This window comes from Castor canadensis, chromosome 3 (genome assembly GCF_047511655.1).
Source record: "Castor canadensis chromosome 3, mCasCan1.hap1v2, whole genome shotgun sequence".
In the NCBI taxonomy this organism is placed as follows: domain Eukaryota; kingdom Metazoa; phylum Chordata; class Mammalia; order Rodentia; family Castoridae; genus Castor; species Castor canadensis.
The window spans coordinates 199409177-199434077 of NC_133388.1; the positions used below are offsets into that span (position 1 = coordinate 199409177).

Below are 24901 nucleotides of genomic sequence, written 5' to 3' on the forward strand. Positions count from 1 at the left end.
TACCCTCCCCCACATCTGCCAAAGCTGAACATCCCCTGCCCATCCTCAGTTAAAGGACCAGGTCAGGACAGCAAGATGATACAAGATTCTAGAGATAAGCCAGTAGATGTGGTGCCCCCAGTAATGAAGGGCCCACAGTGGCAATGCTGCAAGAGTTTATAGCGCCAGTCCCCAGCATGTCAGACATGCTAGTCTTCTTGGGTGTCAGGTTCCCCTGGGCTGCAAGGCTGCTGCTGCATGTGACAACCATAAATAAGGCAGGGGCCATGCTGGGGATGGCATTAGAATGCCAAGTTCTCCTTAGTACCCCCAGACACACCATACCCCTAAGGAGGGCACTACTCTCATCCCCATATGTGCCTTGGGCTGACCCCCTTCAGTTCACCTCACACTGCTGCTGATTTCAGCACTGAGGAGATAGGGCTGCAGGGTTCAGCCAGCCGTGGAGCCTCAGTCCTCCTTATGGTTTCCCAATCCCCGCAGCCACACACACCTGCACAAACAGCTCTAATACCTCCACACAACACACCCCAAGACCCCCTGTTTGTGCCAATGAGAAAGAAGCTTCTCACCTGTCCCACCCCAGAAAACCTGCTGGCCCCCCTCTGCTGAATCAGTCTCTCACATGTACCCAAACTCATCCTGCCCTGACCCCCACACACCACCCTGAAATCCAGATGGGCTCCTGGAGTGTGTGTGTGTGTGTGTGTGTGTGTGTGTGTGTGTGTGGCTTCTTCCTCCAGAGATCTTTTGGGCCCACCGGGGTATAGGGAAGGGCTACCCCTGAGGGCAAGGGAAGTCGGGGGCCTGTACCTGAGTCAGAGGCCACTGCTACCATGGGTGTTCTGGGACCAAGGATGGGCCTTTCTAACTCTCCTGGCCAGGTTTTTTTTTTACAGGAGGGAACTCCCTGCCAGCTCTACACAGGAACCCACACAGGAGTCTCAGAAATAGCTCTGAGAAACTTACAGCCTATGAGGGGGCAGGAGGACCAGGCTGGAAGGGAGAAATGATTCAAGGGGCCACACCAGGCTCTGTGCCTGACCATGCTCAGGAATACAAGTGGAGCTTGAACTCTCCCTGTGCCACAGCCTCTTCTCTCCATTTCTCAGCCCCTGCCTTCCTGAGGTTTAGGGGTGGGAAGAGTCTCAGGAGTCAGTGGACCTATGCTCTGCCCCCACCAACCAGGGCTACACTGCCCCTCAGCTCAGAGGAACATAGAGCAGTGGGGGAGGGGGTCGTGGGGTGCCAGGCACAGGTAGCCTGCAGGGAGTGGTGGGGCTGCTCTGAGGCATGTGGAGACCTGGCTAGGGCAGAAGAAACCGGTTCTTTGGTATTTAAAGCAACAAAAAGCTATCACAGAATATCCCCATCTCCTAAGCAAGGATTGAGGGGAAAAGTCCTAGCCTTCACAGTAGCTCCGAGGGACCCAGGGGAAGAAAGGACCAGGATCCAGCACCTCTAGGCAGGGCTGTTTCCCACTGTGTGAGGCTCAAACACTGGACCTGCTCACAGCTACCACTCAGAGAATCTGAGAAGGACCAAGTCAAGGCTGGAGAGGGCCTACCTCCTTCAAGTACAAACCCACCCTGCCCTGGCTGCAGCTCCCCAAAGAGTGAGCAGTCATGTGGGGCAGTTCGCCCTTGCAGACCTCACCTAGCCAGGCTCTCACAACCAGTGGCTGCCTCCTTTGTACACGGAGAACACTAAGCCCTCAAGGCTGAGTAGAGTGAATGGATTCTTTCTCACTAAAACCGTATCACTTATAGAAGAGCCTGGAAAGAGTTTATTTATTTATTTTTTCCTGGGAAGAGACAATTTCACCCTGCATTCCGAAAACATTTGCTGAGCCTTGGTGGCTGAGTCCTGCCTCCCTGGAATAGTCAGTGGCTGGGGGAGCCCCAAGCTTCCCTGGCTCTCCCTGACCAGACAGATCTCAGCTCTGACCCCTGTGACAGAGCGGAGTAGGCAGCAACTCTTGAGTTTCTCCTTGAGGGACACGCACAGGTGCAGAACCAGGGTCGAGGTAAGCTCAGACCCCCAGGCCAAACCAAAGCTCCCACACAGTCCATTCACAGCCACTCCTTCCCCTCCAACAAAACAGAAAGTAGGAAACAAGGCTGCCTTTTTAATTGCAATCAAATATGCCGTCTGAAGTTAGCGAGGGCCCCTGAGCCCGGCCCGGGAACCAGAGCAGGCAGCGCTACCTTGCTATGAGGATGGGAGCTGGGGCAGGGGTGGCTAGCTTCTTGCCCTCCTTGCCACCCATCCCTGAGCCTGGGGAGCCCACAGTACTGTTTCCTCTGTGGTCAGCCCAGCCTCTGACTGCCTGCAGAAGGGGGGAGGCGGGGGTGAAGGGGGTGTGCCGGAGGTGGGGACCCCGTCATACACGCATGCAGACTTTCCCAGTGTTTGGTTTTGTTTGTTCTCCTCCTTTGCTAAAATGATCAGATAGTCGTGTGAAGCTGCTGCCAAGCCAGGGGTGGATGGGACAGAGGTGCCAGGCAGCAGCACTCTGCTCCTCGGGCATCCTGGGCCCAGCCTACTTCTGTATCTGGAATAGGAAAAGCCGTAGGTTGATGTTCTTGGCAGCCAGCAACTTGTTGCATTCCACAGAATCGATGATGGGCAGTGGCACATAGTCTGTCTCGTTGCTCTCATTGGTGAAGACAAAGTGATAGATGACGGGACTGATCCTCACATCGTCATAGGGGCCCTTGAGCAGCAGGAAGGAGCACTCCAGGGGTGCTGTGACCTTGCTCTTGAGGAGCAGCTGGAAGGAAAGTGTGCGCTTGCATGACAGGTTGGGGTTGCGCTCCGAGTCATTCACACGAGCCTTCAGGACCCATGTCTGGTTCAGCACCGTGAACCTCGGTGTCTCATAGTATAGGCGCGTGATGAAGTCATCTGTGCGGTAAGGCCGGAACTGAACCTCTGTGGAGACAGGGCCGGAAACAGCCAACTGTTAGTGTTGGGCAGTGCTGGGTGGCGGCGCCTTCCCCGACCAGGCCGAGGACAGGCTCAGCCAGGGAGGAAGGCAACTTACCCGGACACAGCGAGCTCTACTTGTCACAAGGCAAGTCAAACGCAATTATGGCAAATGGAGGCGCACAAGCTTTGGGGGAAACAACTACAAACAGAATTAACACCAATTAGCTGGAGAGTCCAGAGGCCGTGAGAGGTCAGGCCTTGTCCCAGGTGTGGCCGACCCACAGGGATGCCCTCCTCACCCTCAGCCCCAGTGCCCCACAGGGGCAGGGTAAGCAGACACACAGACAGGATGCAGTTCTGAGAACAAGTACACTTTATTGGTTCCAATACAGAGCTGCCAGAAAAGCCAGTGGGCAGGCATGTAGCACCTGGCCCTGCCTGAGGGGAGTGCCAGTTCCTTGGGTGTTGCACTGTGATGCGGGCTCTGCCCGGCTGTCTGTGGGGCCGTCAGTCAGCGGGCAGACCTGCCTTCGCAGTCCTCTTGTGAGCCCACAGCCTGTGGCTGGCAAGTCCCTTTGTGGAGGCTTGGGCTCTCAGGCAGCCAGTCCTTCCTGCGTGGATGGGGTTTCCCACCTGGCTCCAGCCCACCCAGCCCCCATGGCCCGCCAGATCAGCTGAAGCTGCTCCTAACCTGGGGTCATGGCTTTCTGCTGGTGCAGTCCCATAGGCCCTTGGCCTCTCAGGCCTACACATAGCCAGGCCCAGTCTAAGCAGCATGTTGTGACTGGCTGCCCATGATCGCCCTGGGTGCTCTGAGCTGGCCACATGGCATGGGCTGAGCCGTAGAGGAATGGAGTTTCCCTGAGTGGCCCCAATGCCAGCAGGTGCTTCTTGCTGTTCTTTGTCCCAGGCTCTGGCCTGGATCCTGTTCCCCGACATATTCAAAGATGGCAGCAGTGGCCCAGAAGCCACAAGATCCAGTGGGTATAGGCCCAGTCCAGCCTGCCCATCTGTAGGCATCCACTCCAAGTTCTATAGTCTGAACTGGGTGCCCTCAGCTCACACAGGAGCCCTGTCCCTGAATGGCTTCATTCCAGCCTCAGGAGGCCGCTTGGCCACTTCAGTGACCGTCTGCAGGCAGGACCTGACTTGATGGAGTGCTCTTCTTGCTCCAGGCTCTGAGGGTAACACACTGAGCTCCCAAGTCTCCCCACAAGACACACCCAACTTTCTGGTTAGATCCCAAGGTTGTAGAGCCCCACACAGTGAGGATGACACCTTGCTGAAGTTATGGGCCTAGGTGGGAAGGACAGGTGGGAGGGGCTGCTATGAGAGCCATGCAGGTGTGCCCTATCGGCCCCTCCCTCTGCTTAGTCTCCAACCTGTCTTCTTCCTCAAAGTATCCGTCTGTCCACCCAGAGCTTGTCCTGAACCTGGCTATCCGGCGCAGCCTGTGTCCACTGCCCAGAGTCTGCTGTCCCGCCCAGGCCCCTGGCCTTCAGCCCCCCTGCCCCAGCCAACACCTGTGCAGCATGCAGCAGGTGGTGGGGCGCCTCACCTGTGTAGCCGATCTTCTCAAAGCTGAGCAGGCTGAAGATACTGTTGTAGAGCTGCATCTCCTTGCGGTGGCTCTGGTCCATCTCATCCAGGATCTCCATCAGCTCGTTGCCCGTCTTAGTTGGGTGGGCACATGCAGCTTCATGCACTGTCAGCTCATGGAAGGGGCCATGCCACGGGCAGCCAATGCGCTTGTACTTGCACTGGGTCACCCTGGGAGGAGGTGAGCACAGTGGTCACACCTGCACCTGGAGAAGGTGACCATGCCCAGCTGTCCTCCAGAGGCTGCTTCTGCTCAGCCAAAAATCTCTCCCTGTAGAACACACTGATGGTGACCCTAGCCACCAGGACAAGCTCAGAGCACACGTGCGCATGCATCCACACATGTGTATGAAAGAGAGGGAGAAGTGAGACAGAGAGCGAGGGAGGAACGAGAGAGAGCTGTGAGCCAGCCTGCTTCCTGCACCCAGATGATGCAGGTGTGGTGTCTCTCATTCTGCTTAGCAGTAAGTGGCCACTGACCATGGCCACACAGCCTTACTTCAGGAGAGCCTTCATGCCAGGGCCCTGCCAGGCACTGGCCATGTTGTCCTGGGCCCTCCGAGGGGTTACCCCACAGCCACAAAGAACCCTGGAGTGCCAGCTATAGCTGGGTACAAACCCTTCTCTGCCCTCTGGGGGGATCTACAGGGCTGTCACTTGGCTGCATATTCAATGCTCAAGGTGCAGACAAAGAAGACAGCCACATCATTTTGCACAAGGCCTCACCTGTACCAGGGTGGGCTTTAAGCCCTGTCCTGGGCCCCACACGTTGTGGCTGAACCCTGGACATAGCAGTTACCTGTCTTGGCATTCCTCCTTCTGGTGCCTCTCTAGGAGGGAACGGGGGAACTGGCGCAGGCAGAAGCCACACTCTGAGGGCAGCTCGCTCACAGCTTTCTCCACAGCCAGGTTCCGGCAGCAGAGGCTCTTACTGATCTCACAACGACAGTTGGGGCATGTGGCCTGCTCCTCCTTCAGCCGGGCATCTGCTAGTAGGTGGATAAAACAGCCAGCGCACATCAAGTGACCGTTAGTACACTGCGAAGAAGGAAAGGGAGGTGAAGCTCACAGACCTGTGGGATGCACACACACATACATGCCTGCCTGCGCCTGCTGGTTCCAGCCAGGCCAGGCCAGCTGTCCCCTGGGACTCTAGTTGGTGAGGAATGGAGTATATGCTGGTCCCGAGTACAGCTGGTATCTAGCAAACACTGAGAGCTGCTCAGGGGGGACATGGCAGGACACATTCCAGCCTAGGCTCTGTGGAGAACAGTGCTTTTTCAGGTCATGGGCATCCTGGATCAACCTGAGGCAGGCTGGCTGTGGTTGATCAGACTATACTAGGGTTTGAAATCCAGTTTTTCCATTTTTTTCTGTCCTACAAGAACACCCAGCTCTCAGCCTGTCAGGACAGGGGCACTCAGCTAGCAGCTGTCCAGTGGGAAAGTAAATGCTGCTTACCCATGCCAAGGCAAACACTCTCCTTGGCTTTCATAAAGCCTGCTCATGCTGGGGTTAGGACCAGCCCAGGCTGACCTCAACCCTGGCCCCTCCAAGCCAGCCTTCGCTGGGGAACACAGATGAGAGCCAGCAGTTGCCAGCACCTAGGGAGGGTGGCTATCTGCCAAGGTTGCCCCAGAACTGATGGCACAAGGCTATGGCAATCAAGAGGCCAAGCTGGGCCAGGATGGAGACAGGTGGAAAAAAGGGGGCTGCATGTGGGACATGGTGCTGAATTGGGCTGATGTAAGTTGGGTCAGCAGGAGCCAAGCCCTTCCTGCTAGGGTCCTCAATCATGTGGACAGCAGACTGTCATGATCATTCCCATCCTGAGTGTCTTATTCACTCAACACACAATGAATATCACTTGGTGTCACTGTACAGGTTAGGCTGTGGACCTGGTCCTTGAGGGGCTGAAAGTATGAGGGGACACTGACTCTCTGTAGTGTGCTTAAGGAAGGGGGCACTCATAAGGCCACTGCCTGGCTGTATCAGGAGGCCACACAGGCACAGGTGGGGTTCTTGGTAAACCTCAGCTGACACCTAATCGCTTCAGCAGCTCTCTACCCTCAGAGGCCAGGTTTAGGGTCCAGTGAGTGATGGAACCTGATTGCTGAGGACTGACAGAGAGAGGCTTACCACAGAGACCACATCCACAATGCCATACATTATCTGCATTCAAATCTCTGAGTTAGGTTAAAAATTTAAATGTGTACTACAGGTGAAGAGAGTGACCTGGCTGGCCTGGGCCTGGACAAATAGGGCCTAGTAGGGGTCAGCCAGAACCTGGGTCCAGACCAGATGTATGGGCTGGCTGAGGTGGGGGAGGGGGGTTGAGGGAGGTCCTGGGTGGGAAAATCAGCCTTCCTTCTCCATGTCCAGGAGTCAGTGAGAGTGGACTGGGGTTTAGGGTGGGCGCAGCTGTTGAAGGCACAGACCAGAAGTTTAGGGCACGGGTCCTCTCAGCCCTTACCTGCCTGGGAGCTACCTAGGCCGGGGAGTGCTGTGGCTTCTGGAAGTCAGAACTGAGTGGCCATGTGTTCCAGAGAGGGAATCTCAGGAGGCCCTTTCAGAAGTAAGGCTCAACTACATAGCACCATACCGCATCCCCCTAATGAGAACGCCAGCACCAACACCCCTCCAGGACCTGGTGTCCCCATACTGCTTCATGAAGACAGCTCCAGGCACCTCCTGGTAAGAAGTTCCCAGGGCCTTGAATGAGGCTCCGGGCCCAACTCTGCAAAGTTACTTCCAGGGTCCACCAGCAGAGCAGAGGGGTAAAAGCATTTCTCCTGCTGCAGCCTGGCCCTCCCAAGGTTTTCAAACCCTTCATCCTTCAGTCTACTGGACCTTTCCTCCTGGCTCTGAGCAGCCCAGTCAGACTCAGGGAGTCTTGGGCCCCGGCACTGAGGCTGTCAAGCATGTCACCATTTATTTCCAGCACTGCTCTTGCTCCCCACTCCAAAAGTCACCAGAGCCTGGCTAGCCTGGCCATAGACCTATTTCTCTGGGGCCTACAGATTCAGGTCAATTCCATACCACAGGGAAGCACTGCTGACATTGCCCTCCTCTGGCTGTCTGGGCCTCCTGGTGGTCTGTAAGTTCTGGGGGAGAAGTGAGGTCACTGCTCCTTCAGCTCCAACAGCTCAGCTTTGAGTCTGAGCACAGGAAGACCCAGAATGTTCTGTGGAGGGCTGGAGGAGTGGCTCAAGTGGTAGAGTGCCTGCCCAGCAAGTGTGAGGCCGAGTTCAAAGCCCACTACCACAAAAAATTAAACACAACAAAACCCACAAATGTACTGTGGTTTACTGGTTCATCCAAGGGTTAACCCACACCTACATGCAGCCCCTCATCAGCTGTTCCAGAGATACTCGCTAGGTAAACTCTAGGTCAACACCTAGCCCAAGTAGTCCACCCCCAGCAGAATAGCCACCATGCTCCAAAGTCTTCTCACAATCTCCTGAGCAAGATCCAACTCCACATACAGTTCTGGCTACAGGGCAGGCATATTCAGCTTTGGCAATGGCTGGGCCAGACTGTACTTAGCTCCTGACTTGTATCCACTGCCTAGCCAAAAGCTGGGCCCCAGATGACTCCACACAGTGCTGGCCATAGTGCCCATTTGACATGCTTGGACCAGGCCCCCCAAGAGCCCAGGTGCCTTCAAAAATAGATTTTGCAGTGCCCAGGCCAGATTGTCTTCCCACCAGCAGCCAGGAAAATCCAAGATGACATTGCAGGGTCTCCCAGGTCCTCCCAGGAAAGAGCTAGCTTGGAGTCACAGTGCTGGACTAAGACCCCAGTCTGATGTCACCAGCAGCATGATCCTGGGCTCATCACCTTTCCTCTATGGGTTTCAGTTTCCTCACTTGCAGAAGGTGATGAATATGATGAGGTGGGAGACATGTCTGGAGCAAGGCTTGGTACCCAGATCACAGCAGGCTTAAAACAAATACCACCTCTGTGGTCATCTATGGCAGAGCCCCTGGGGACCCTACCCCAAGGGAAGCTGAGGTCCTAGGCCCCTCTGCAGATGCTGAGTATGTGCAAGTAGCCCAGAAATAGTTACTTATTTGCACCTGCATCCCCAGGATGGCACCCAGTTCTTCCCTCTGCCTGGCTGTTGGCAGCTCATGTGCATTCACTCAGCCTATGTGAACCTGGGTTGGCTTCTCCCCTGGGTTAAGAGACTGGTCAGGCTAAAGGAGGAGCCCTCCCCTGAGCCATATACAGCCTAAGGAAATAGATACCCACGACTTCCAGTTGATCACAAGGCCCCTGTGGTCAACTGGCCTTTTAGAACCTCTTTCAAACCTTGACCCACTCAAGAGAATAAACGGCACGCAGGCCCATGTGAAAAGCTCAGCCTCTTGCCTGTGGGATAAGGGACCCATAGGCCCTTGTTAAAGGCCATGGTGCCAAAATGCAGTCAAGGGGCTTCCTTTTGTATACTAACCCCAAAACATTGGTTGGGTAGCTGGACGTTCCCTTCCTCTCCAGAGCCTTCCACCATGTCTAGGGTGTAGACAAGGCTCTACTGGGCCCGGTAGCATCTTAGGGGCACACCCCACATGATTGACCCAGTCTTTTTTTTTTTTTGGTGGTCTTGAGATTTGAACTCAGAGTCTAAACCTTGAGCCACTCTACCAGCCCTTTTTTGTGATGGGTTTTACTGAGATAGGGTCTCGAAAACTACTTTCCTGGGCTGGCTTTGAACCATGATCCTCTAGATCTCTGCCTCCTGAGTAGCTGGGATTACAGATGTGAGCCACTGGCGCCCAGCTTTGACCCAGTCTTTTGAACTCCCTAGTCAAGCACAGGCGTAAGCAGGACTGGCTCCTTCTCTAGGCCACACAGCTGGTTAAGGGGGATACCAGGATATGAACCTTCTGCCCGGGCTAGGTTTGAAATCACGGGGCAGCCACATTTAACCTCCTATCCTAGTGTCAGGACTCAGAAAGGGTCCAGCAATTCCCAGGAGCGTAGCTCTAACTCGGAAATAAACAGATCTAAAAGTTAACTCAAAATGACAAACTACCACCAAAAACCTCAACCTGGCCAGACTCCAGAAACCCTCCTTGCTCAACACAGTTTTGAATACCTAAGCAGATCTATTTCCAAAACTTTTTCCTGCCTGAAAGAACTAATCAGTGGCACTGAGGCCATGTAGGTGGTGGTCCCTGGACACCGTGTGCACTCAGAGGCGGGGGTTTGGGCAGAGATGGACGTCTCTGCTTTCTGGGCCTTTTACCAATGGGATTATCAATCAGGTAATCAGTCTCCCAAGCTAAAACCTGGCTCATAGGCAGAAGAAGCCTTGGGATGGGACAGCTGCAGGATGTACCAACCATTCCCCAGGGCTCACAGTACAGAATGCTCAAGTAGGATGGGGATGGATAGGCATCCTTGCGGTAGGAAGAAGGGAAGGCCCTGATACGGAACCCTGTGTTCAGTCAGGCCCAAGAGGAAGAGCAAAGGTGGGCAGGGACATGGAGAGGGCAGCTCAGACAGAAGGCATGCAGAAGCAGTGACGGCACTCCCACAGGGTCTGGGTCAGAAAGAGCAGCTGGGGCTCTATCAGGTATAGGCTAGACCACATCTTGCTGACAGAGGCCCTACACCAACTGATCCCTGTACTGGAGAGCTTGAAAGAAGTGGGAATGATGGGTGGTGTCTTCCTCCGTTGCCAGTGCCAAGATCTGTGCTTGGTTATCATCTGCAGGTTGGGTCTATCTCATGGAGGACCACATTGGGTCTTGTATAAAGCACTGTACCAGGAGAGCTAGAAGAGCGAGGTCAGGGATCAGGCTATGGCAACAACATCCCAGGCACCACTTCCATAAGCAGAGGTGCTAATAGGTCACACTACTCTCAGGGCTGCATCCAGATCAGGGTGCCACCACGAGCTTCCTGTCCATCTGCCCAGCCTGGTCTGGCCAGAAGATCCTGTATAAGTGCCCCTGAAGCCCTCTAACCACCCACTGGATGCATGCCTGGGACTTTGGAAGGGCCCACCCAGGCCTCAGAAGTTGACTACACACCTTGCCTGGTTAGTTACCCAGGACACACCTAACACCCACACAGAGAACATCAAAGCACACATATGCTGTGCCTGCTGTGGCCCTTAACCTGACATGACACGACCACAGCACCAAATGTCACTTGACTAAAGGCCTTGATTTTACACCAGAGCAAGTTCCTCAGTCTGTGATGTGTCAGTGTGTGGGAAAGCTGGTCCTGCAGGTCTAAAGACTCAGTCTCAGGACCAGCCAGATGACTGGATGCATATGGCCTACAGCTGCTCTCACTACTATCCAAAACTTCCCTGGCAACACAGGTGACATCTGGTGACTGGACCATACACTCTTGAGTTACCACATACCCAGCCAATTCCAGAGGCCCGTGAGTTTTCCCCACAGCCCAGCACCAGCCACCTACCGTTTCTCCTCAGGGACAGCCCTCAGGACACACTACATGGCTAGCGCTCACCAGGAGCAATGTGTTTTGCTGGAGTCAGCCAAAATGATGCCAGAAGGAGAAGGCAGAGACTGGCCCACAAGAAACAGTCTACTGATCTGGGTCACCAAAGAGGGCTAGCAAAAAATGGAGGCACTAACCCGAGACAGAGGTGATAGCCAGCAGTGGACCCAGACCGGGGCCATGACCATACCATCTGTGTGCAGATTCTCTGAGAAGACTGGGCAAGAGCCCAAGTCTCCAGGACTGTCCTGACCCACAATGCCTTGGTGGGGACAGCAACACTGACCCTCCAGGATTACCACACATGGTAGAAGGCCACCACGTAAAGTGTCCCTGGCACATTCAGAGGCACTAGGAAACTTCCTTCTTTCCCCTGGCCCCCTTCTCATCTCACACAGCATCTGTGAGTAGCCAAAGTAAGTCCTAACACTTGTTTGAAGGCTCTCTTACAACCACACATTCGTTTTCATTGCCCTTGTCTCTGGGCCTCTGCAGATGATGGGAAAACACCTTTACTCTGGGTGTTACCAGGGAAGGATGCAGGATGTTACCAGGGTGGGGCAGGGGCTGGTACAGAGCCCAGTTCTCCTCCATTAGCATGTCTGCTCTCTGGAAAGTCACTGGGCAGCCCCGGCCTGGGAGGGCACTTGTCAGGACAGCCCTTGCCATCATGTTGTCACAACTGTTCAGCTGCCTGCCTCCAGCTACCCAGGCCAGACCTTACTCCCAGCACAGAGCAGGCCGGTTTGAACCAGCCAGCCTCAGCAGTCTGCTCATCAGCTGTTCTGGGCAGAAGCAGAGTTGTGGCTGTATGTGTGGACCAAAAGCCATGTCAGCTCTAGCCCATCCACAGGAGATGAAATAAGGAAACAAGGAAATCCTTGACTCCCTGGGACCACCCATGTCAGAGATCCCTTACTGGCTTAGCTTGTGGACTCTCACTCAATGCCTAGGAAAGGAAGAATTCTTTCAAAAGGGGGGACCAAGAGACTGTGGCAAGGAAAAAGGAGCTGAGGCTACAAGCAAGCTCAATGGCCCCCAAAGTAAGGAGTTAGACCAGCAGTGGGAAGTACTTCTCCAGTTGGTCCCCCACTTGACAACCAGGAGGGTGGGTTTTTCCCCAACAACCTCAAGCCAAAGTAGGAAGGGCTGGGAGATCCAGAGGTTGGGGAAATAGCAATGCAGATTAGCCTTACAACAAAAGTGCCCCTTTCACTAAGATGGAGGGAAACAAGGCCTCACCAGCCACTTTCTAGGTCCTTTACGTGCAAAGAAAACTGGCAGGGAATCTGCTTTGCTTCTTAAAAGGGCTGGGAGGCAAGAAGGAGAGAGTAATCGGGAAGGCAGACACTGACCTCTGACTGTGAGCCTCAACCAGAGGTCTGCCTTCTTTGATCTGGGAGGGAGCATGTTAGACCCACCTGGACCAAGTACCCCTTAGGTCAAGAACCCTGAGTCCAGCTGTCATGCTAGGTCTTCAAATGGGCAAGGGGAAGACAGAATCACAGCACTGGCAGCCTAGAAAGCCAGCTTGGCATGGATGAGGTGAGCTGGGGTGGGAGACCCAGTGAGGCTGGAGCTGGAGAGAGTACCTAGACTGTGGGGCTTGTTGCAGGTGGTTCCTCCAGACCAGGGACAGGAGTGGGGTGGGGGGAGGGAGAGGCAATTCCCTCCCTTCTTCCTGTTCTTCAGAAGGAAACAGAGGTCTGGAGGACAAAAAAAGGAGATGTACATAGGAGTTCAAATGTGGACAGACACGCTTGGGGGTGTGGCTGCCAGAATCGAAGTCTCCAGTAAAGAGTAAAGAGGCCTCTGTGCCCAGAGGGCCTGCGAGTGAGGCGGGCGCTGAGGAGGGCAGGGAGCGTGGGCACCTGTCTCCAGCTCTCCGCGGGGTCAGATGAAGGGGAGCTGGGAGGTGTTGAGGAGGGGACCCTGAAGGAACCTGAAAGAGAGGCGGGATCTAAGAAAGATAGAAAACAGACCGTGAAATAAGGGAGTCTGAATTCGGAAAAAGGGGGCTCGGAGAAGGCAGAGAAGACGAGGAGCTTCAGGGCAGGCGCGGGGTCTCTCGGGCGTGGAAGGCGGATGTGAGTATCGGAGAGGGTCCCCGGCCTCCGGCCTCCGGCCTCCGGGCCCGGCCTCGAGGAGACGCGGCGCCGGGCCGGCGGCCCTACCTGGTACACGGAGGCCTTGGGCAGGTCCAGGCACACGGTGCAGCACAGCACCGAGTAGAGCCGCTCCTCCAGCTTCCCGCTGCCCGCTGCCGCTGCCGCTGCCGCCGCCTCGGCCGCCTCGGCCGCCCGCAGCCGCTTCTTGGGCGGCGCATCAGGGTCGCCGGCCGCCTCCTGCAGCTGCCGGGCGCCGGCCAGGCCCGCCTCGTCCGGGAGCCCGGGTCCCGCCGCCTCACCCAGCGCCGCCGCTGGCGGCCCCGCGGCCGCCCCAGGCCCAGCCCCCACCCCGACCCCGGCCGGCACTGCACCCGCGGGCCCCGCGGTCGGGCCGCCCCCGCCGGCCTCCTCAGCGCCGGACATCGCGGCCGGCCGGCCCGGCGGGCGGGTGCCGGCGCGCTCGCCGGCTGGAAGTTAGGGGCGCCGCGCGCCCCCGCCGGCCTCTCGCTGCCGCCGCGATCCCGCAGCCCGCTTGCCGCCTCAGTGGGCCCGGCCCGCGCGTCGGCCCGCAGCCGCCGCGGCCACCAACCCCGGCGCGGCCGCCATCTTTGTTTTCGCTAAGCGCCCCACCCCCGCGCGCCACCGCCCCCTCGTCTTCCCCATCACGTGGGCTCCGCGCAGGGCCAATAGGAGCGCCACCCGGAGCAAGACGAAAAAGGCAGCCAGAGCCAATGGGGGCGCGAGACGCCCGAGGGCCCGCCTCCTGCAGAAGGTGGGCAGGAGAGGCCCGGCCCAGGCAGCTGAGTGGCGGGGGATGGTTGGCAGGGAGGTCCCGCGCACCTGGGGCGGGAAAGCCCGCTGGTTAATCCCGGGTTGTTGCACTCAGCACACTTCGAGAGTCAGCAGGAATGAGTACCCCCAGAGTCTCACGTCTGGGTGTGCTTTGAGTCATTGTCCCCCGAGATTTGAGCTTGCAAGCTCTTGGCTCTGGCCTGGCTCACTGGAGTGTAAGATCACGAACTTGAAAAACCCAGCCGACCATACCTCTGACTTGTGCAGGACAGGTTATGCTTCCATAGGATACAAGCACAAGAACTGTGTGTGGGGCATTCAGGCCCTCTAACCCACTGCTCTATCCGGCCCCATTTCCTATCCCTAGGGTTGCAAACAGAAGAGGGATTCACTTGGTTTGCATATAACAGAGGACAAACGTAGTAATTGAGTCAGCTCCGAAAAGGATGTGCATTCTTGTGAATCACTGTGGCACAGCCCTCTCCTGTCCTTACTAACCCAGCCATCAAAATAAATAAATAAATAAATAACCCAGCCATCAGCCGGTGAAGGTCACTGCCTCACAGGGCCACCCGCCAGGCCCAGCAAGCTATCTGCAAATCTACCACATCTCAGGAGAGCAAGGGCTTGAGACAGTGTCTTTCCAGCACAGGCACTCTTCTGACAAAGGTGCCAGAAGGCCAGAATGAATAAGACCCCAACCTAATTCCAGCGCATTCCCTCCTTTGGCTCAGGAAATCAGCTTAAGAACCTAGGGGGCCTTAAGAATCTCACAGAAGGCACTTCAGTCCCTCTCAAAAATGGGCAGATTCCATATTCCTCAAGAAAGTCTAAGGTTTATTGGAAAACAAACCTCTATGGACCCACAACCATGTCCTTCTCAGAATCAGGCCTCAAATATGCCTGAATCCTGTCGCTTTCATTCTGGCCTAGGCAAGTACCTACATATAACCAGAGAAGGGACAGCACTCAGGGTCTGCCCCTAATCAATTAACCTGCAGCGAACCCACTTCAGGAGGAAGGGAAGCTTATCCCTAGGAGAGAAGCAGGCCAATGGAGAAGTGGTAGCTAGGGCAGGAGCCTTGCCTTGCTGTATCCAACTGTCATTCCCACTGCAGGCGTTGTGTGTGCAGGGCCCGGCAGTAGGCCCAACTGCCCGCAGCCAGGACCCAGCGACAGACGTCCTCCTTCGGCAGCAGCAGCAGCCTATCTTCTTCCAGCCGGCTCAGAAGACCTGCCACACCCAGCATTGCACCTCCCCACATCCCATAAGTGTTGGCTGTGAAAACTGCCACAATGAGGATGGTCACTGCAACCACCAGCAGTACTGCCTGACCAGCCACAGAGCAGCCTTCACGGCCCAGGTGGCCACCAGCCACTGCCAGAACCATGCCTCCTCCCAGTAGCAGGTTGGCAGAGGACCGGTCCCCATGAACCCAGTGGAAATCAAAGGCCAGAAGGGGCAGGCCGATGACTGTGGCCACCCAGTCTCCAGCAAGACAGTCTTCAAGTGTGCCCAGCCCTGGGGCCAGCATGGTGGCAGCAGCCAATGCCTGGAGCAGGAAGCCAGCAGCAGCCCCTCGAGTTGACTGTTAACACAGGTAAAGGAAGATATGTGGGGAAAAGGAGCAAGGGCTACCCATTCTTTTTTTTCTTGGTAGCATTGGGGTTTGAACTCAGAACCTCTGTCACTTGAGCCATTTCTCCACCCCTTTTTGTTTTAGGTTATTTTTCTCTTGTTTCTGCCCCAGACAGCCTTGGACTGCAGTCCTCTCACATGTGCTTCCTGAGTAGCTAGGATTACAGATGTGGCCACCACACTGGGGGTTTTTCTCCCTAACTTTTTGCTAGAACCTCGATCCTCCCTGATTTCCTCCTCCTGAGTAGCTAGGATTACAGATGTAAGCCACCATGTCCGGCAAGGGCCATCCATTTAAGCGGGGAAAGGTTTGGGGGTGTCATGGAGACCTGACCTTAGACTTGCCTCCCCCTACCTTCTGTTGCAGGAAAGTAGGTCCTTAAGGTTTGAAAGTGTAGATACTCACCTGTGCAGAGTTCACTGCTGCGTGCAGAGACACCACTCCCAGCACCAGATGGGACAGAACCATGCTCCACTCATCCCCCGGCTTTGGGGCCATGGCACCTTGGGCAGTAGTCTGAGGAGACAGGAAGGGTATCTTCAACTTTGAAGAGAAGAATGCACAGAAGCCAGCGACCTGGGACCCTAAGGGCAGTTCTCCAGGAATCCAAGGTTCTAAGGACCCATAAGAAGACGTTGGAATAGGTTCAGTCCAAAACTTTCTGGAGCTTTGAGGCCACTGGACACACCTGTAGGGAAGAAGAACTAATTCGAAGGGAGGGGGAGGGGAAAAGGAGTGAGGGGAACGCGACTTGGGATATGGCTGGGCGGATGTGAGCCCAAGCAGAGCGCTGGGACGCTCTGCTAAGCGACGTGGGTGCGCAGGGCCCGATCCCACCGCTCTGCGAGAAACCGTCCTCCGTGCCTCGCTCGGGAATGAGAGATGGCACCTGCCTCCGCAGGCTGGGGGTTGCGCAGTTCCCGGTGGCACGAAGCTTGAGGCCTGAACCTGCCCACCACCGTCGGCCCCGCCTCCTCGAGGAGGCCGGCCTCTGGTGGCCCAGGCGAGCCCTGGCCACAGCCACCAGCGAGAAGAGCGAAGGCTAGAGCGGCCGGGGCGGGGCTGGCGAGGCCTGTAGGAGGCTCTTGGAGGAGTGGAGTTGGAAAGGAGGAGGTCGGAACCAGAAGGGGCCCTGTAGGGACCGGTAAGTGGGTACCAGGACTAGGGATGGTTCGTCGTCCGAGAGAGATCTGGGCGAGGCTGAGAGAGTAGGGGCGGAGCTTCGAAAGGGTAAGGACCGGACTGAGGAAAGGGGCGTGGCTTCCAGTAGTCTGGGCGTGGCTACGATAGGAGAGGAGATATGGGCGAGGCTGAGGGGGGCGGGGCTTCGAGGGAATCTGGGCGGGGCTCCCAGGGAGGGGCGTGGAGGTTGCACACCTGTACGAAGAGGATTCCGTTAGCTTGCTAATGGTGGGGTATCTGCGGAGGGAGGGAGGGATTCCTAAAGGTGGTGAGGTGTCTGTAAGGCGCTCTCAAACCCCGCTGTCCGCGAAGTAGAGAGAGGGGGGCGCGTGGCGGGTCCATGAAAAGGGGTGGGCCCTGTTGTGTGCAGCCTTGGGGACACCCGTTTCGGGGACCCTAGTCCCCACGCCCGCCCCTCGGCGCGCGCCCTCAGTTCGTGGGAGCCGGGCCGTGGGGGCGGCCGCCGCGAGCATGCGCACGGGCACTGCGGCGGGCGGGTGCGGAATCGGGCGCGGGGACGCGGGGCGGCGCGAAGTGGGGCTCTTAGCCGCCCCGCGCCCCCATGTATGCCTTCTATTCGCTCCTCATCTACATCTTCTACAGCCTTTTCCGCAGGGATGGCGGGGCAGCGGCGGCTACTGCCGACCCCAGGGACCCCGCCCAGGTGAGCAGGGTGGGCCTGTATAGCCAGTGGATCCCCGCCCCCACCCCGAGATCAGGTGGTGGCAGTCCCGCACTGCTTACGGCCTTTGGGCGCTGGCGCTTGGGAGCAGGGTCGTTCCGAGGACTACAGTCTCGGAACTGGTATTGGAAGCATAGACTTCAGCCGCACCCTCTTGATCCAGTTTCCGGAGGAAAGGAGCCCCACAGGCTACCTGCCCCCTCCTCAGGGGCGCCCCTGTTCTCTCCCTAGAGAACCCGCTGCAAGCCCAAGGGTCGTCGTCACCCCGACCAGCTCACGTCGGATCTGTGGACCGGGTTGACCGGCCTAGCCGGTATGTGCGGGTCGGGGCGCTGCAGGGGGCCTTGAGGGAGCCCCGCAATCTGAAAGAGGGAGGGTGTCATGGCCTCATTGGGAGGAAGAGGCCCAGCCTCCAACACGTGACACAGATTGCAGCCCCCCCATTACCTGGTCTAGCAGGCTGCTCGGAGTCTGAGGATGGGCCAGAAGGGAGAGCGGAGGGCCGGCCAGCGGTGTCCCTGGAAGAGGCTCTCATGCGCCTTGCTGAGTTCCTTTCTGTTCAGCTGGGGGCAGAAGAGAGCTATGAGAATCCACATGACCAGGGCAAGGTGAGGTGGGGGGGGGTGTTAAGGGGCTCTCACTCCAGCATCCACGCCTCTCTACACAAGACCCCCCCACCCCCCACTCCCCACCGCACACAACCCTACCCCTCAATTTTCTCTGTGTTTTTTTATTTTTTTTCATACTAGGGTTTGAACTCAGGGTTCCAGTGATTGACCCACATCTCCAGCCTTCTCTGATTTTTATCTCCTTCACAGACTGGTGAGGTCCCTCCACTGTTGACAGTGACCAGTCAGCTCTTGGCCCTTCTGACATGGATTCGGAGCTCCAGGGGGAGGCAGACCCTGCTCCAGGGGACTCAGCCAGCTTTGCTGTTGGAGCCCCCCACCCTAGATGGTTCGTAAGGGGTACTGTCTATAGAGGAAGCAAGTCCCATCAGAACCTGGGTGGCCTGGAATCCAGAGTCCCAAGCCCAGCTCTGCTCCCCAGGATTCAGGCCAGACACCTCCTTAGGTCCTAACTGGGCCCACCCCTCTTCAGGATCTCTATCGCAAGAAGAAAGCCCTTCCCAACCCACCTCCATCCCAGGTGAAGTACCAACTGAGGCCCAGGAACAGCAGTCCCCCCAGTTGGAGGAGGAGCAGACAGCTTGGCAGCGGTTGGAACAACTCATCCTTGGACAGGTGGGAAACCCAGGAGCAGCAGGGACTGGGACATATTGGGCTCAAAAAAGGCCTACTATCCTGTTCCCTGACTCCTCTGCAGTTGGAAGAGCTGAGACAGCAGCTAGAGCAGCAGGAGGAGGAGCTGGGCAGACTGCGCCTTGGAGTGGTAAGACTGCTGGGACAGGCCAGGGAGCAGGCAGAAGGGCTGATGGAATTTCAGGTGGATCCTGAGGAGATCCCTCTCTCTGTCAGGGGGCGACGGATTCAGAGAAAAGAGTTCAGCATCTCACGTTGGAGAACGAGGCCCTGAAACAGAGCCTGACCCTCACTCGGGACCTCCTGTTGCACTGGGGCCCTGGACCCCCAGCCAGGGCCCCACAGGTACCCCACTTCTTGGTTGCTGCCATACCAGTGACCCAGCCTTCTGCAGCACATCTGTCATCTACCAACAGTGCCCAAGCCTCCTCAGGATTTTGTGCTTGTTGAAGCAGGAAACTCTAGCAGGAAACCAACTCTGACTATAGACAGACCCTGAAATGGTCTTTGTAGGGCAGCCCCATCAGGGAGGGGGAGCCATGAGGCTGCCCCTTATGGCCCCTCTGAGCAACCCTAGGAGAGGAGAGGGACTGGGGAAAGGAGTCCTGCATGAAGCTGGGAGAAATGGGTTTAAGCTATCCTTCCACTTTTGACTTGGCCTTCTCATCTGGGAAATGGGACCACAAAAGCCTCTTCCTGAGTCCCATCTGGCTTTATGGCCCACCTGACTCCCATCCTCCTGCAGGAGGAGGCTGAGGCACTGTTGGAGCTCCAAGGCCGGCTTCAGGAGGCCCAAGACACCACAGAAGCCCTTCAAGCCCAGGTGGGTTTGGGGCCTAGGGACAAGGAGGGCTGGGACACTGGGAGGGGGCATCTGGGGCAGGACCTGGTAAGTGCCTGTTTCCTCAGTGACAGGGGTGGGGTTGGGTGGGGCAGCTGGGAGTTCAGGAGGTGCAGCTGCAGGGCCTTCGAAGGGCCCTCCAGCAGCTCCAGCAGGAGACAGAGCAGAGTTGCAGACGGGAGCTACAGCAGGTGCATGGGCAGCTGGCAGGTAAGAGCTGGGAGTAGAGGGCTTATGGGACGCCCTGGAGTCTGGGCTTTCCCTCTCAATAGCCTCTCCCCTCCAGGACTTCGGGCACGGATGGCCAGCCTGCGTCAGGGCTGTGGGGACCTCCGAGGACTGGTCAGCACCTTTACCCAGAGCTGTCAAGGCTCTCTGAGTGAGGCCCGGGGCCAGGTCAGGACTCCACCTTTCCTAGCACTTCCTAGCAAATTATTACTCCCTTCTCAGTCTTGGGAAGCTGCTGTACTCATAGGTCAGTTGTTGGCTCTGGGACCAGAATAATTTGTGTGTGACCCAGTGATCTAACTTCTGACCTGTGCAAACTGACAGTTGCTGAGAAGGACAGATGATGTGATGTCCTTGCCTGTGGTTCTTGTGTTCTATCCCAGACTTACTGAATGATGCCCCTAGGGGCCCACAACCACTGAAAGTTGTAGACACCATAGCCACACCCTAGCTCCATATTGCTCTCAGCATCCCACCCAGCTTGGAACTGCCTGGACACCTGTTTTTTTCTTCCCTACATTGCTATTCTCTTAGGTATCTTGGGCCCTGGGGGCACTGTCAACTGGAGGGTCTGGGACTGAGCTCCCTGAGGGGCAGCAAGAGCCCCCAACTGGATGCCCAGGGCGTTTGTTGGAGCTCAGAGGTATGGTGGGCTTGGGGTGTGGAGCAGTGATGGGGAGGGCAGGCTGGAATAAGTGGTGGTTGTTGGTGTCTGCGGTGAGTGGGGGAAGCTGAAGTATATGGAACCTCTCCATGCTTCAGGGCGGAGGAGGCAACCTACTGATGTGATCCCACTGCAGGGAACATCCGGGTGCTTTGTAGGCTGAGGCCAGGGACACCCTCCAGCCTGGTAAACTTGGAACCTGGACCAGGGGGCACTGTCACCACTTGCTATAGAGGGCGCCAGCGTCGCTTCCATCTAGACTGGGTCTTTCCTCCAGATGCCAGCCAAGAGGAGGTGACAGCCACCTTTGCACATATCTTGAACCTTCCTCAGAGACCTCTGGAGTCCAGAAGAGGCTTGTTTCCCCTTCCCTGTCTTTTTTTTTTTTTTTTCCCACAGAAGAAAGGAGGGTGGCTGGGCTCCAGCAGGGAAGGAAGCTTCCAAAGGGCTTGGGAGGCAGGACTGGCCTCCCAGCTGAGAACTAAGGAAAATGAACCTGAGGTGACAGTTACTGCTCATATAGACATAACTGCAGAACATGGTTGAGTGTCACAGTGGTGGAGACAGTTCCCTAACCCCACAGGTAATAGCTTGGGGCCTCTGCCTCCCAAGCTGCACTGGCCAGTACTCCCTAGGGTCTAGAATCTACCCACCTGTGAGAGCGAAAACCCTCTAAGGCCGGTTGAGTGTGAGCAGAAGTGAGCAGGTCAGTTGCCAGCCCTAGCATTTCCCACTGCCCTGGTTGGATCTCCTCTTTTCCTGTCAGACACCAGTGGAAAAGTAGGGGCTCATGCCCCAACCCGCCACCAACTTGCTTTATATGCTTCATCTCTATTTGCACAAACTTTGCAGCAGGAGCTTCTGTAATTGAGATGGAGACTCAGAGCTGGGAAGGAATTAAGTAAGGGACAGAATTGGCAGCAATGCAGACCCAGGCTGCCTTCCTTTTTTTTTTTTTTGGCATTGGGGTTTGAACTCAGGGACTATGCTTGCTAAGCAGTTAATCTTAACACTTGAACCACTCTGCCAGTCCTTTGTTGTGATGGGTTTTTTTGAGATAGGGTCTCAAGAACTATTTCTCTGGGGTTGGATCCGATCTGCAATCCTGAGTAGCTAGGATTATATAGGATTATAGGCATGAGCTACCCGTGCCTGGCCCAGGCTGCCTTCTGGCCTCATAGGGACACTATGACGTCAGTACCTGACAGGGACAGAGGACCCACCCTTGAGTTGTTTTGCACACATCTGTCTGTCCCCCGCTGGCCTCAGCTCCCACCCCAAATTGCAGTCCTGAATAGCCCCCTTCCCTTACCCACTATCATTTGGGCAGCCTTCTAGACAGGGTCCTTGATCTAATGTCTGCACCAAAGACATCTGTCATAAAGTCTCTCACCTGTGTTCCCCATTTCTGTGCCACCCCCCTCATGCCTCCTTCACCCAGTCAGGGACTCTTAGTCCCACTTTGCCAATTATAGATTCTGTCCTCAGAGCCATCAGGTAAGGACTTAAAGCACAGGTGATAGCCACCCAGATAGTAGGGACCTTCTGGTATTAAAGTTGCTCCGAAGGCTGTTATATCTGGGATGAATGTCTCAGCCCCATCCCCCCTCAGCCACCTCTCTGCACCTCTCAAGATCACTATCCTCCATACCCACAAAACCCTTCCTGGGCTCATCCTTTGCATGCTAAGTGTTACTCTGGCCCTCTAGGACACATTCCCCTTTAACTCTCATGATAGGTACCAGACAGAACACAGAAGACAGGCACAAGAAGGATGAGTAACTAGCTTCAAGTCACCCTGGATTCAAACCAAGCAATCAAGCTCCAGCACCTAGCCCTTGACCAGTGCTCCCCAGGAGCTCCTAAATTGTGTTCAGGACTCCACATTCTCTGCACAGGCTGTTTCCTTTTTGTTATGTCTCTTCCTTTCTTTGCCTGGCTTTTTTTTTTTTTGGCATTACTGCAATTTGAACTCAGGGCTTTGTACTTGTTAGGCAGGCACTCTACAACTTGAGCCACGCCTCTAGTCCTCCTGGCCAATTCTTGCAAATAACACTTTTTCCAGGGAGGTAGAGGGTGTCTTCTCTGTGACCACCTCTGTAGTCCCCTGGAGCCGTCCCCTGGGCAAGTTATACTCTGCTCACCTTGTTCACTGCACTTACTACCTTTCCGGGTCTTGGATAGGGAATGAAGGAGGGGTTCAGGAAATTTCTCCAACCCCTTCTGCCCCCAGGTCTTCAGAGAGTTAGAGCCAGCTGTGCTGTCCTGCCTCAGAGGCTACAGTGTATGTATCTTCACCTATGGTCAGACTGGGACAGGGAAGACCTACAGCATGGAGGTGGGTTGGGGTCCACACCTGGGGGGGGAAGGCCCCAGGCACTTGGATGTGAGCCTAATGTGGTACTGAACACTACTTTCAGGGCCCACCTGAGGACCCTGGTATAGCTCCTAGGGCACTGCAGTTACTGTTCCGGGAGATGGGGACTGGAGGGCAGCACCGAGTGACCCTCAGCATGGTGGAGATCTACAATGAGGCAGTCAGGTCAGGGTTGCTCCATGTGGCCTTCTCTTTGCCCCTGGCCCAGGTCCTCTCTGGCCATCCCTTGAGTCCACTGAACCAAATTCTTCCTTCTTTCTCACTAGGGACCTTCTGGCCCCAGGGCCTCCAGAACGCCTGGCAGTGAGACAAGGCCCAGCAGGCCAGAGGGGAATTCAGGTGGCTGGTCTCACCCACTGGGATGTAGGCAACTTGGAGACCCTACACCAGGTAAGGCTGCCCTCCAGGGCCCTTTCTTGTAAGGGCCTCACCCCCCAGGTGGGAGCTCACCTAGGGGGTGAGGCCCTTGCACACCAGGCAAGCCCTGACGCTCCACCCTTTAGATGCTGAGCCTGGGGAGGAGCAACCGGGCCACCGCCGCAACTGCCATGAACCAGCACAGCTCCCGCTCTCACGCCGTAGTTACACTGACGCTGTGTGCTGCTTCTTCGCAGCGCACTCCAAGGACCGCAGGTACCGCTGCTCATGTCTGAGCTCTGAGGGATTTCCAGCACACTAGAGGTCTGCCTCTCTTCACGTTGGGCTCCCTGCTTTCTGCAGGTACCCTGCACTTGGTGGACCTGGCAGGATCTGAGCGCGCATGGAAAGCAGGGGCTGCCGGCACGCAGCGGAAAGACCCGAATGGCGCCCAGCGTCTGCGGGAGGCCCAGACTATCAACCGCTCGCTGTTGGCGCTAGGAGGCGTGATGGCCGCGCTGCGGACCCGTCGGCCGCATGTGCCCTTCCGTGACTCCCTGCTCACACGCCTGCTACAGCCAGCCCTGGGCCCCGGAACCACCGTGGTACTACTGTTGCAGGTGGGCGCAGGCGTGGGGCGGGGCGTAGGAAGGTCCTTTGCATGTAAGGCACCACCCACTCATCAACACTGACCCTCCCCCCAACAACAGATCTCTACACGGCCAGAGGACCTTGGGGAAACGGTCTGCTCACTCAAGTTCGCTGAACGAGTGGGCCAAGTGGAGCTGGGGCCAGCCCGGCGCCACAGGGTCCCACGCTCCGGGACCCCTTCCTCCCTCAGTACCGACACCCCACTCACCGGAACCCCCTGCACCCCTACCCCCTCTCCTGGCAGCCCTCCAAGTCCCAGCCCCGATAGCTGCTCCGGTTTAGATCTCTCATCCCCAGGGGACCTGCCTCCTTAGTCCTGGGTAGAGACTCTCCCTACGGGTCCCGGATGTACCTCTGCTGGCAGAGGCAATAGAAAAGTCCCTACACCTCATCTACCAGGATAACTCTTTGACCTCTGGAGATCTACTCCCTACCCTTCCCCCTCCCCAGAGTTGCCCCTCCACCTTCCCAGCCAATGAAGAGTTATGCTTGGAGAAATTATTGCCCCCGCCCCCCAGTTGGGCCACAGGCCCTCGGCTCTTTCCCCTTATCACCATTTGCCCTTATCACAGTACACAGCAGGGGATCCCAGGGCCACAGGAACCAGACCCCAGATTCTGGCCAAGAGGTTTCCCAAGTCACCATCCCTGCCCCCAAAATCAGACTTGGAATTAAAATGCTGTAAATTCCTTTACTTTTATCTCCCCCCACCACATCACCCCAAGACTTATGTAGGGTCTGGTCTTTATTCCCTAACTCTCCCAAAAAGGTGCTACCTCCTTCCCAGACAGTTGAAGGAGGGCAGGACTTCAGACTGGATCCAATATTAGGCTCTCCCTCCCCCACCCTGGAGCCAGGGTGGGGAGGCAGACAAGATAATGGATGGATGGATAGATAGATGGTGTGTGGGCCTGAGAAGATGGGACCAAGAAGGGCTACTCCAGGCTGAGCCTTACTTCTCCAGCCTTGCCCCTGGGTGTGGGGGAGGCAGAGGCATGACTGACCAGGAACAGGGTTGTGTCCAGCTGGGTCACAACCTTTTCTGGGGCAACCCAATAAAGCTTGTGGATTCTCAGCAAGACTGTGCCTGCTGTTTCAAGGCTGTTG

General features: G+C 56.5%; 2 protein-coding genes across 9 annotated transcripts; one reads left to right on the plus strand and one right to left on the minus strand.

Moving 5' to 3' along the window:
* Nucleotides 1-1763: 1763 nt before the first annotated feature.
* On the minus strand, nt 1764-16060 carry LOC109691167 (zinc finger TRAF-type-containing protein 1). Of its 4 annotated transcripts, none has more exons than XM_074069470.1 (4): nt 15956-16048; nt 5330-5568; nt 4490-4701; nt 1764-2934 (listed from the first exon to the last, which is right to left on the minus strand). In XM_074069470.1, the coding sequence occupies exons 1-4, from the start codon at nt 16046-16048 to the stop codon at nt 2543-2545; spliced, it is 936 nt and encodes a 311-aa protein (XP_073925571.1). In that variant the 3' UTR covers nt 1764-2542. The 4 variants fall into 4 exon arrangements, with proteins under 4 accessions (XP_073925571.1, XP_020026563.2, XP_073925570.1 ...); XM_020170974.2 differs by lacking the exon at nt 15956-16048 and adding an exon at nt 13185-13541; XM_074069469.1 differs by lacking the exons at nt 1764-2934; nt 15956-16048 and adding exons at nt 3282-4227; nt 13185-13541.
* A 505-nt stretch (nt 16061-16565) lies between these two features.
* On the plus strand, nt 16566-24869 carry Kifc2 (kinesin family member C2). Of its 5 annotated transcripts, none has more exons than XM_074069467.1 (19): nt 16566-16694; nt 17336-17396; nt 17648-17727; nt 17871-18022; nt 18233-18371; nt 18516-18658; nt 18741-18806; nt 18893-19021; nt 19422-19499; nt 19613-19727; nt 19804-19913; nt 20280-20388; nt 20546-20703; nt 22643-22747; nt 22830-22951; nt 23053-23176; nt 23290-23419; nt 23507-23763; nt 23854-24869. In XM_074069467.1, the coding sequence occupies exons 2-19, from the start codon at nt 17350-17352 to the stop codon at nt 24106-24108; spliced, it is 2319 nt and encodes a 772-aa protein (XP_073925568.1). In that variant the 5' UTR covers nt 16566-16694; nt 17336-17349; the 3' UTR covers nt 24109-24869. The 5 variants fall into 5 exon arrangements, with proteins under 5 accessions (XP_073925568.1, XP_073925569.1, XP_073925566.1 ...); XM_074069468.1 differs by having other exon boundaries at nt 17874-18022; XM_074069465.1 differs by lacking the exon at nt 16566-16694 and having other exon boundaries at nt 17231-17396; nt 17646-17727.
* Nucleotides 24870-24901: the final 32 nt, after the last annotated feature.